This window comes from Anoplophora glabripennis, unplaced genomic scaffold, assembly GCF_000390285.2.
Source record: "Anoplophora glabripennis isolate ALB-LARVAE unplaced genomic scaffold, Agla_2.0 scaffold868, whole genome shotgun sequence".
Lineage (NCBI taxonomy): Eukaryota > Metazoa > Arthropoda > Insecta > Coleoptera > Cerambycidae > Anoplophora > Anoplophora glabripennis.
In genome coordinates this window covers 130913-143900 of record NW_019417849.1, presented here as the reverse complement: position 1 = coordinate 143900, position 12988 = coordinate 130913, and the positions used below count along the sequence as shown (strand labels likewise).

General features: G+C 36.3%; 1 protein-coding gene across 1 annotated transcript in view; it reads left to right on the top strand.

The window, feature by feature from the left end:
- The first annotated feature begins 1076 nt into the window (after positions 1-1076).
- The window catches only part of LOC108911590, a 22192-nt gene continuing 10280 nt past the window's right edge, over positions 1077-12988 (top strand). Inside the window, exons 1-2 of the mRNA XM_018716566.1 lie at positions 1077-1204; positions 9253-9510. Of these exons, the coding sequence (XP_018572082.1) occupies positions 9267-9510 (244 nt within the window). The 5' untranslated portion in view covers positions 1077-1204; positions 9253-9266. The remainder of the gene's footprint in view (positions 1205-9252; positions 9511-12988) is intronic.

Here is a 12988-nt window from a genome sequence, read left to right as displayed (position 1 = left end):
CAAGTCGACACGCCAATACTGCGAACTTCCTGAGCAGCAGTAGAGAACTGACTCCTGACTAAGTGATTTTGGTTGACAAACACATAATAGTGAAAGAACTGTCAATCCAAATGGGTAGGAGAAGCGAATGTGTGCAGAATATTGAGACTTGAGACAGTTGAAGTTGAAAAAGGTTTGCGTCAGATGGGTGGGAAATCCAAAACTGGGCCTGCAGCAGGAAATGTAATGGCTACTGTGTTTTTTGATTCAGAAGGACTGTTGATTGTGGACATTATGCCACACGGAACCACTATCAATTCTGACCGTATGTGGCAACCCTAAAAAAACTTCATGATCGGCGATTTTGGGTGGTTTATTCTTTTTCTCGAAAAGATATAAAAACAGTAAGATATCGCGGGCTTGATATTTTGAAAAAAATTAAATGACGAAAACCATATATCAGTATCTTGATTCGTTTAAAAGACACAAAGTTTTGACTGCTTTTCTGTAACATCAACTAACTTTTTTTATTTGTGAGATTTTTCAGCAAGATTTTTTTATGTTTCGATTTTCAATTACTTATAAGTGAAATTAATATTCTTTGTAACATTCTAAATATTTTTCGATCTTTGAAACCTGCGTAAAATTTTCCTTCAGATAATGTATTATACAAAATGTACCTATATGTATAAATATTTTTTTAAGGAAAAAATATCAAAAATTGTACGATTCAATTGAGTGAGCAATACATTTTTTCATCGACATGTCACACACATTAGCATAATTTTTATATGGAGAAATAAGTTAAATAACAAAAAGAAATGAAAAAATAATAAATTATTTCAAATTAGGGCGCTGCGTTTAAAAAATATTGCGTACGCTACTAGTAAAAGCTACTAAAAGCTGAGTAAAAACCATTTTATAAAAAAATTCGCAAATAAAAAAGTTATTCGACACAAAACGGTAATAAATATAATAGCTATAAAGAAAACCGAGATGTGGTTTCCGCCAGTCAAGTTTAGATGATATTATATCTCTACGGAAGGCAGATATATGTAGTTATTTTCCTAACAAGTACGCAAAGTGTTACATTTCCGCAATCAATGCAACGCGAAGCGAAGTTCGGATAAGTTTTTGCCTGCGCAGAAGGCACTTTGTGCACGTGTTAGAAACAAAATTTTTGCTACGCGTCCCAAGTGAATGTAGCATAATAAATACGAGTGAAGTAAGCAAATAACCAATTTTATTTTATAATGAGTTTAGTAGATATATCGGGGAGTATACTAACCTAAAAACTAGAAGTCAAGTCAATAATTATTACAATTTGTTTTTATAATGGTAAATAAAAAGTTTCAAAAATAATTTAACGATACATATGGGACACTAGCGCCCTCTTATTTTTGTTTACATGGAGTTCGGGCTCCTTGTAGTCTCCATGGCAGATCCGGTCAGTTCATTTAATGGTACGGCTTGGCTTGATGAACACTGACTTAAAGCGGAAGGGCAGTTAATATTATGCCTTGATGAAGGTTGATTTAACTCAGAACGGTTGTTCAAATTAATTCAGTAAAGATGTCATTTTATAAAAAAAAATTCCAAACAGGGTTGCTTGGGGACTGCCCCCTGAGTGTCTAACCAAAAGATCACACTCGAACTCCTGGTACGAATTGCGCTGCTCATTTTAATAGCGTTTAAACCTCTTTATGATTTGATGGGAAGAAAAGTGTCGGTGTTTGTAGATTCTTGCTGACATAGAAACGGAGGAAAAATCTGACATTATGTGTCAAAGTAGACATGTGCACTTATTGTTACTTGACAATATCATTTATCATCATACAAAGTACTTAAAAAAATATTTGTTTTTTTTGTTTTAAACTGAAATACAAATTACGATTAAAAGGTTAACGGCTTCTCACATTGCATAAAATACTTTACATCTACTAAAATAAATATAAATTATTGTGAGATATTTCTAAGTCAGGCTTCAACTAATCCTATTGGCGACGCAAGGGGTTATTTATTTAAATTTATTTTCTCAGTGTAGCAGAAATATCCAATTAAATAAAAACAATAAGTAAAATATTTTTAAGAAGGAATCTTAATTTTCAAAAAAAACTTGCTCTATGTTGCCGAGATGTTGTATCTAATAGTCGGGAGGTAATCTTCTACACGGAAGATTCAAGTTCCGACTATTAACGGAATCCATTAAAATTTTCTACATTATTAGAATTATTTAATTATGACTTTTAAGAAACTTTGTCGTATACTGTTATTTCCACTCGGAAATGAATTATTCTGTTAAGGTAGGTCACTTCCAAATGAATCCACCTGCTTAGTAACCAGCGAAGGAAGTTCGAGGGTTATTGACATATCGTTTATACTTGTGCACAGACTTGTAACGATATACATACAATGCGTGTTGCGGTTTTAAAATTTTGTTTAATTTATTCAATTTTGTGTATAACGGTTAAATCATCTGGACAATATAAAACTGGTAAGGAAATATTTACATTTATTCAAGAAACGTGATAATAATGTTAGCACTATTTTCGGTTTTTTTTTTAATTTCCTAATTATTTGTTTAATGTGAGTGTAAATATGATTTTTTTATGTAACTGCGTTTCTACTCATATTTTGCATTATTTTAATCTTCAGATAAGTATTATTTTATATGCGTTCTACTTTGGTGTCCCAAATTTCTTATCATTCATTAAGTCTGCAAATAGGAGGTCATGTATGTCTACTTTTCTTTTTATTTTGTTCTTTGCAACAATTTGTTCGGTTATGACAACTTAGATTTTTAATAAACTCTTTGTATTTCGATCCACTGCAGTGCCAATGATTTCTAATCCCGCAAAGAGAACATTTGTGGCGAAAAAATTTCAAATAAATTTTGCGAAATAAAAAATTAAAACAGGGGGTGTTCATCCCATGATTTAGAAAAGAATTGCATGTATATTTACAAAATATATTTTTTTCATAATCAACTGTTTTTTTTATTTTTTGAAAATTTTCATTTTTATTAGTTATGAATTTTGAAAAATGCGATTTTGGTATCAAATTAAGATTTAAAAAGATATAATTACAAACAAAATTTAATTTTGTAAAAAATTGAAAAAACGTCTTGTATGTGTCGGTCGATTATGAAAAAAATAATGTTTGGGAAATATTTGGGATTGTTTTTACGTTTTATTGAATTTTCTTTATAAATTAATCCGTTTATTTAATGAAAACTTTTAACCAGTGACGTGCTACTAAAGCGTCCGCCAACTTTTCCCAAGAAAAGAATATGTCACTGGCGGTTTTTTGTAGAAATAATTTTATTTCTGGAAAAAATATCAAACTAAATAATAAATAACATTAGCAAATAGGTCGGGTAAGTAATTAAGTAACGAGTCCTAGAACAATTATTCAAAAAGAAATCCTTCCGCATCGATACACTTTTGACATCTTCTAATCAGGCTATTTATAGAGGAACTTATCACGGCATTATTTTCCCTGAGGGATTACAATTTTCCTCCATTCTTTGACACAATTCGTCTCGTGTTCATAAGTCCAAGATGGACTGCATCTTCAGGAATAAATAAACAAAGCTAGTTATAATACTAAAACGAGATCATCATAAAGCTTCCTAATTGATAATGCAGACAAAAGGATCAACTTTTGCAGATGATTGTAAACAAATATGAGTATGTGCACCAACGCGCATTATGGTCGGTAAATAACTAAATTATTTTCTAAACAGCTGCTACTAATAAAAAACACCAAAAAGTAGTTTTCATTTATTTAACGTAAAAATATCTGAATTTAACATTATTTCTATAAAAAACCACCAGTGTCGTATTTTTTTCTAGGGAAAACGGAGCGGCACCTTTAGTAGCACGCCACTGGTTAATGCCACGAAGTTCATATTACACTCAATAAAAGGTCTAATTAAGTGAATACGTAAATACTGTAGTAAATTTCATTCAAATCGTTCAGCGCATTATGAAGGTATGACAGAAAATATTATTTTTTTGGAAACTTGAACACCCTGTATCTTGAATACCACGTCCCCCAGAAAAAAAGTGTATAAAGTACTCTACTTATTTTTGGCAACTAATCTATTCCTGCAGTTTCTGTATATAAAGTGAAATCACCCTGTATACGAACTTTTTAAAATCCTAGGGTGCGCACTCCCTAGTTTAATTTCTTGTCTCGCAAAATCCTACCCACAGTTTATCATAATTTTTCGCTTCATAGGTCTAGAAGTCATCTCCTAAAAAAGGTATAAATCCCACGTCTCTTTATAATAATATGATCACAACGATTGTGACCAGCAGACGCTAAGGAATAAAAATTAAGATAGAGACGTTCAGTAACAAATTAATAATTTCGTTCTAATGCACAGCATATTTTTATTCTATTTTAAAGGCAGTTAATTAAAAATATTTTTTTTTTTCTAAAACATCTCATCACATTAAGTCAAACAATGTTCTTCTATACCTACCAAAAATTTAGGTATGTCATAGTTATCTAACCTCATATATTACAGGAAACTACTCTATTGGTTACATACTCCGATTAGCATTGAATTACTCCAGCAATACCCAGTAAATAACTTGTAATAAATAAAATAAAAACTAAAAATTATATGTCTCAATATAATTAATACAAAGACATAAACCTGATAAAATTATTAAATAGTGTAACCATTCAAAGAAATATCTATATATATATTTAGCTTTCCCATTAAATTTAGAGACTGTAATCAGGCAGCCTCTTTTCATGTAGAATTAATAAATATTAATAGAACAAAATTATATACAGAGATCAAACTTTTAGAAAACCATACATTTTATACATAATTTTGTTTTATTTGAATTCCATACGAAACCCGATGGAACAATCCTAATGTGGAAATAAAATTAGTTTAATATCTTTAATATAGAATAAAAAATAATAGAATATAGTTTTTTAAAAAGAAATTTAGTAAAAAGAGCAAATATTGAAATAGTGGGACGTTGTCACTTCGTTCGTCGGCGGCGAAGTGTATCTGTCACTATGACGCCTAAGCGGCGGCGCGGCGGTTATCTCGGGCGCCAGTTTCTGATTAAAGTACAGAAACACCACTACTCAGGCAGCTACAGTCAGGACGCAGTATGTCCAGGATTTAGAGAGAATTGGATTACTTCGGTGATTCTCCTGGTGTTGGCGGACTGGACTCTTCGCTTCAACGGATGGAGAGGAATTCAATTTCCAACTCCAGTCTAATTTCCAAGCTTCTACGGCGAACGGTGGTGACTGTGCAGTTTTCGCAATCTGAACTTGTAATATTTTACCAATTGGGACCTTCCTGGTGTTGGCGGACTGGACTACTCGTTGCGATCGACGGGTGGAAATAAATTGAATTTTCAAACTAAGCTTGACCAAGACGGTGGCAGCTGCGCAGTCTTCACAAGCTGGACTTAATACAATCTTACTTACTTCCAACGGTGACGTTTCTACTGCGGGGGCTGGTGACGGACTCTACTGTTCGTTATGGATAACTGAATATTAAACTTCTAATACGCCTCCACTGCTAAGCTTCTAAGGCGACGGTGGCGACTGTGCAGTATTCACAAAATTTTGCTTACTTCCAACGGTGACCTTGCCACTGCTGGAGCTGATGACGGACCGGACTACTCTCGCTGGTTGGTGGCTGCTAATTGACTTCAGATTCAGAGAACTTGCTAGGCAGGCAAATGCGTCAGCGACTTCGCGCTCGCACCGTGATTTGTTAATTGAGTCGGAGTGAAAAATGCAAATGGCGGTGCGGTAATATGAATTCATTTAAATAAAAAAAAAGAAACAAAGATGTGGGGTGTTTCAGAACTTTGTTATTTCCACTAGAAAAATAAAATGATTATTCTATACAGTATTCGGTGCTACACCCTAATCTACCCTGAAAAGAAAAATAATGTTTCTCGGTTTATCATTCCTGGCGCCGTTTTCGGGTACAATTCTGCCAGAACTGCCACATCTCCAACGTAATCTGCATCGTTTTACCGGTTGGTGGTAGGTCAGACAATTTGTCGCTAATTGTAGAGGCGGGCGAAAGGGAGGTCAAACGGCGGAGGGTCCTGAAGTCCGGTGATCGGGTGATAGCGGAATATTGCCTAGGGAGTCGCAAGGCGTCGAGATGAGAGCCTCGAGTGGTTGAGTGTGTGTCTCCGATACATTATTGGGACTCGTCATTGCCTGGATAGTCGCTGGTTTTGCGGGACGGGTCCGCTTTCAGCTTCCCGTATTGGTCACGTGTTGTGCCCCCAGGTGGGTTCGGACTTGCCTAATTAAGGCCCATCTTCGTTTCCGCGCCGTGTCTAGACGTAGGGCTATTAGGACTCTTCGGGGTGGTTCCCCAGGCTAGCGGGATGGTGGCCAGGGTAGCCGGTGGCTGCTCGACAATAAAAGAGGTATACGGTTTTAGATCTTTGATGTGCACTCGTTTAATCCTCTTTCTGGCATTTGAGTTAACATCGTAAACCATCTGTTACCTGGTAGAGAAAAAAAAAAAATCATTCTGTTGATTGACGACGACTACTCGGTTCAAGGTTGATTTGCTGTAGTTTGGAGTCGCATTGCTGCAGGAATACGCTCCATCTGGTTAGATGGTTGGCAGGACATTTGATGGAATGTACCGCCGCAGGGATTGATGGTCGGTCAGGACGGCGAAGTGACAGCCTTCAAGATACGATCTCATCTCTGTTCCCCACACTATAGCTAAACAGTCCCATCCAGTGAGTAATTCTTTCTGGCAGGCGGCACTGTGCGGCTAGCATACGCTATTACTGGGTCATATCCATCGATGTTCTGGATCAAAGCTGCTCTCAGTCCATAGTCGGAGGCATCGGTCTGAAATGTAAACAGTTTCACGAAGTCAGGTTAAAATCGGGACTTCGGTCAAGCAGTTCTTCAAGTTGTTAAATGTCTCTTCTTGCTCACTGGTCCACTTGAAGCAGTGATTTTTCTGGAGTAATCGGGTTGACAGCCACAATTTCGGAAAATTCCGATATAAAGCGTCGATACCAGGAAGCCATTCTTAGGAAATGTCGGACGTCTCGGATGTTTCGAGATATTCTTGATTGATTCTACCTTTTCAGGATCGGTTTGTATGCCCTTAGCGGTGACGATATATCCTAGGTATTTGAGCCACTTCCTGCAGAACTGTCACTGGAATGTAGCGGGTGTTGAGTGAAGTCCAAATGGGCATGACTCGAAATTGAAGCAGGCCTCGGCCGGGAGTGGTGAAAGCAGTGATTGGTTTGCTCTCAGCGGTAACTGATATCTCCATGATTTAAGTCCATGAAGATATATAGGGTCTTGCCGAGCTTATCCAGTATTGCATACGAAAACGGGTAGACGTCTTTTTCGGTAATCTCGTTAACTTTTCGGAAATCGATGCAGAATCTGAGTTTTATAGCCTTTTTGAGGACTATGACGACGGGTGAACTCCATGCACCGCCGGACGGTTTTATTATTCCATTGCGCAGCATTTCATCAACCTCCTTGTTGATAATTTGCGAGCAGTACCTTTTGATCGGTTCGAACTACGAAAGGCAGATGTGGATCAAGCTGATGGTACCATGTAAATCCTTGAAGCTTGGTAACTCAGTCTCCAAAAAGGACTTTAGCTTCTCTTCCTCCTTTAAAGATACGGTTAACAAAAGGCCATTCAATGGATCTACATCGGAGCTTGGTGTTGAGGAAATAACTTTAATGCCTAGGATAACGGTGGCAAGGGATGGATTTATCAGGAAATTGTGCTTCCGGAGGAAGTCAATTCCTAGAACAACATCGGAAGATAAAGTTCTGAGACACCATAGGCTCTCATCAAATTATTTACCACCTATCCGGAATTTGATAAGCCTTGGGTTCTTCTTTATTTTTTCGACCTGGGGGAATCTCTTGTCATAATTCCAGACTATCCACATCGGGAGCAGAAAAGTCACGGCTGTGCTCGGCATTAGCTTCGAAAGTGTCCACTTTTCCCACAACGCCAGCAAATAATGGTTAAAAGTTGGCAGCGGTTGTTCTTTATGTGCACGGATCTCTTGCGGTCTACGATCTAGTCGGAGTTGTGTTGTTCATCTAGTTCGCCAAGTGGATTAAGTCTTTCTGTCGAAGGCGTCTGGGTACTTACTGGTGGTACACATACAGTAGCCGAAAAGAAAAGCGGCGACGGTGTGCACAACCTTCCTTAATAAACATCATTACCATACGTCCAGTTGTATGTTTAACTGCTCCTTCCTGATCCTGTTCAACCGATCGAAAATTTTCTGAGCTTCTGGATTCTTCAGTAGGTTCGGGATCGGACAGGATTCGAACTTCTTCGCTTGACGTCATTTTGTTCCGGTGCGATGCAGGGGGTGGAATTCTCGAGGCGGAACGATCAGTTTGGTCTGCGGTGTCAGATCCAACTCCTTGGAGCGGTATGAGTGCGGAATCTGTACGAGGAGGAGATGATTGCGGAAGTCTTCAGTCAAAAATATTTGCTTGTTTTGCGGTCTCAAAACGTCGACTTCTATCTCCTAAACTTGAATAGTTCGGCCTAAAACTGTCAGCGTTGGATTCTGCGCACTCGATTTACTGCTAAAAGAGGAGTCAGGAGTTAGCTAGCGGTTGATACTGGATTTTTAGAATTGTCGAAGGTTGATTTCACCAAATTTCATTAAGATTTGTAAGTTTGGTAGACCCTTTTTCAAAACGGTTGCTCTGATCGGGCGGTCTCCTGCGATCCAAATGGTCTGCCACTTCCTGTTTCTCTTGAATCCCACTTCTCACCTGGGTACGGTAGACCTACCTGCAGAACGGTTGGTCAGATTCGATTCCACCACCAATCGATTTCTGGAGTCGAATTACCTTGAAAACTATGTCCCACATGGGTATGTTCTGGCCGGGCATCTTCGGACACTTCATAACAACTCACAACAAAACAGCAAGACATTGTTACCCATTTTCACAAATGATTCATTTAAATACTACTGAATTAATCAATTAACAATTAATAAGCATGCCAAGATACTTTGCCCTTATTAACATTGTATTTAAAAGCACAGGCACACACTCTCCACGTTCTTTTATAAAAATGAGATCAGTCATAATATAAGATCGCAGAGTCCGACTGACAGCAAAGACACATCCATTGATAACCAATGTTTATGTTAACATCACACTTCGGCTCTTTCAGCTTTACTAAAAATAAATATCTAATAACGTATATACTATGTCCCTAACACATTTATTTTGTTTCAGATGTGAAAGACATTATGACTCTTATGACACCATATTATGATCCTGTATCCAAAAGTCCCTTCAGAATAACAGCAATTGCGAATTTAATAACAAATAGTTCGATGAAGGTGCAATCAGGAACAAAAAATAATGGAAATCAAAGGTTGAAAATAAAAATGCGCAGATTCACTTTCAGAAGCAATGGCTGCAATTGTTTGCAACTAAACTGTGGTTGCTGTCTAGGAATCAATTTGTCACAATTCAATTTTAACAGAGAAGGTAAGTATCAGAATTCAAATAGTTTCAATAGTGTTAGATTTTATTATCATATAGTATCTACATTTGATGGTTCTGCATACGTACAGCACAACATATGTAATTCAATACGTTCATTCCGTCTTTGTTTATTACACAGAGCAGGCGAATTGTGGAGGATCTGCAGACTGAAAACGATGTGCGGTCTGTTATGCGCGTCTTTCGATTTCTGCTCATCTAAATTTGGTTTACACTATAGTAGCAGTACTTCCTAAATGCTCTCTAATGTCAATAATATGTCAGCCTATTCATCCAAATAACTAATTAAAACAACTAAGACAAAAAATAGTAAACAACTGTTAGCTTGTATGCAAAACGACTTTTTGACAATTTGACAGAAGCGTAGTAGATAAAAAGCAACACTGAGAAATGGTTACTGATTTTAACAAAAATACTTTTTAACATAAAATAAAATTTTAGATTATAATACCTTCAAAAAAAGTTATGCCCAAAAATGTCACTGCCAAAGATTGTAGCTGCAGACAACTAACGTCTTAAGCACTTTCAAAAACTTACCTGTATCAAATTTAAAAATAATACTTTATTTTTTGAAAAAGATATGGTTCAAATTTATTTAAAAAAATTAAAAGCATTTTTGATGTAGCAGCAAAATATCGTGTTATTTTTTGATGTTCTACAATATCCTGAATTCATGGTATTTCGTAATAAAAAATCACTTTCCAGTCCCACCAGACGCTTAACACTGTCTTTCAAGAATGAAGTTTTGGTCTTGTTCGCGGAGTTGCTGGTTTTTTGGATCTTAACTACTCTTTTCGCTGTGTTAAGTTCACGTACAGGTACCATTTTTCATCACCAGTGACAATACGATGAAGAAAACGTTCGTTAAGATTATACGTGTTGGTGATGACCACAGATCAAACCAGCGGCAATTGCGGAGCGTTGATTCTTATTGTTTTCATTCAAAACCCAAGCGCCGAGTCTTTGAACTTTGCCCATCGAATGCAGGTGATTTATTACTGTTTTGTGATCACATCCCATCTCCTGAGCTAATTTCATTGATTATCTTGGATTTTCATGAATGGGTCGATTCAATTTCTCTTCATAAAATTCGACATGTCTTTAAGGTTGAAGTCACCTTTAAAACGCAAAAACGGGTTGTTCATTCATTCATCAGATCATCACCGTATACGGCACAAATTTTCCGAACAACTTGAGCGGTTTCAGCGTTTTACCCGTCTAGATTAAAAACAAAAAAAAATCAATATATGAATATGATCAATATCATCAACCATGAAGGAGAGCCAGAATCTACTGATAGGTTACATAAAGTAGGTACGTACCATAGTAGATTTCTTCAATAATATGTTGACTATTTACAATCCACAAAAAACATTGGCTGTAGATGAATCCATGCTGTTGTGGCGAGGAAGACTTATGTTTCGCCAATACATAAAGAATAAAAAACATAAGTATGGTATTAAATTTTATTCACTCACTGAAAGCACTGGTACTGTAATGAAGGCGCAGATATACACGGATGCAGCTAATGATATGGGTGGCAAAGGGCACGCTGCTAATGTTGTTCTTCACCTGATAGAGAACTATTTGGATCAAGGATATCGTATTTATAAGAACAATTTTTATAATTCAGTAAGTCTTGCTAAACAGCTAATTCAAAGGCAGACGTACTGTATAAGTATTCCAAGGAAAGCTAAGTTGAGTTCTGGGGATACTATTCAAAGGTATGGTGGGCAAGTTTGCGTAGGAAAATGGAAAGATAAAAAAGAGTTCCTTTATATTTCAACAGAGCACGAAAACTCTTCAGAGGAAGCAACTTCCAGAAGTGGAAATAAAAAACTGAAATCGCTACCAACCGCTGAATACAATGAGAATATGTCCAGGATTGATTTACAAGATCAAATGGTTGCATATTATTCATCTCATAGGATCAGATGATATAAGAAAGTCGCATTTCGTATAATAGAAATGATGTTGTATAATTCCTTTATGCTGTATAACAAGTTTTCTGGACTCAAAAAATCGGTTCTGGATCTTCGCCAATTATTGAATCATTATTACCCGAAGAAATAATAAAGGAAGGATGCAAAAGTGAAGGTAACAAACACTTTCTATCTAAATGTGACATAGCTGAGTGTGGAAGAAAACTTCGATTGTGTTCACAACATGGTATTAGAAAAGATTCACTGTACTATTGTGCTAAGTGCCCGGTTCAACCGGACTGTGTCTTGAGTGTTTCGAAAATTTTCATAAGTACATACAAAATTTGTATCTACTTGTGAAAATTTGAATATTGTGCGGGTCAGAGAAATAAGTTTTTGTTTTCTGCCTTTAATTTTCGTTCGGGTTAGTTTTTTATTTGACTTTTTTTATATGCATATTGGTTGATGAGTTTGTTATTTCTTTATGTGTAGCGATTTGGTGGTTAGATGCGTAGATATTCACGTGATGCCGCCGATGAATTTACATCACAGAAAACGTAAACAAATATCATATCGGTATATTCGTTGTTGGAAAATTCCATAATACCTACTTAATTTCTAGTAACTTCCAGTAATGCAATTAATTTTCACATATACGTTTGTAAACAACTTTGTTTTTTATAATGACAGGTACCTACTAGATAACAACAAATAAAATATTTTCATACATTTTTCTACGAATTAATGCAGTCGATACTTTAGACTCAATTTACTCGAAAACTGTTCATTTTTGAGCTATGAAACAAGAGTACATTTTTTGTTCTGAATTTATTGCAGATTCAGGAAAACTTAGTTAAATGACATAAAACTAGGATAACAAATAGCCCGGGAGGCAGCGACATTATTGATGTAATTATTCCTACAAAGCTGATTTTTTTCTCATTTTGTTGTTTTGATATCGTAAGTAAACGGAACGGCAGTCTACCGCGCCAATGTGGGGGCAAACGTTAGTAACAATTTTTTAAACATGTAAATAAATAATACTTAAATGCCTTATACCTACAAGGCTGAAACTTTTTAGAGTGATCAATTATACCTAAAAATACAGTATAGTGATAGTCTACCGCGTCGGAAGGGGGGCCATCAAGGGTCTACCACCCACGCAAGGTGTTGAAAAATTAACTTTTTTGACTTATTTCTACAAGGCTGAATTTTTTTTCTCAAATACTTTAGTTTATAAGAGAACCAAAAAAAACAGTCTACCGATCATCTAAGGGTGCAAAGCTTTGATAGACGCAATGGAATGCACGATCTCCCGAGCGCAGTCGCTGCGCCGATTCACTGTAAGCCGCTCTGAATAATAACTCATACCGGGATTAAATTACAATCTACAAAGCTGCTTTTTTGTCTATAGATATCTTACAATAATTATTGTCAAATAAACGTCTTATACCTTCGATACGAGGTGGCTAAAGCTTCGGTAGACGTGGCGAAAGTTTTTGCGCGGAAGTTGCTTAAAATTCCAAATTTATTATTAATTA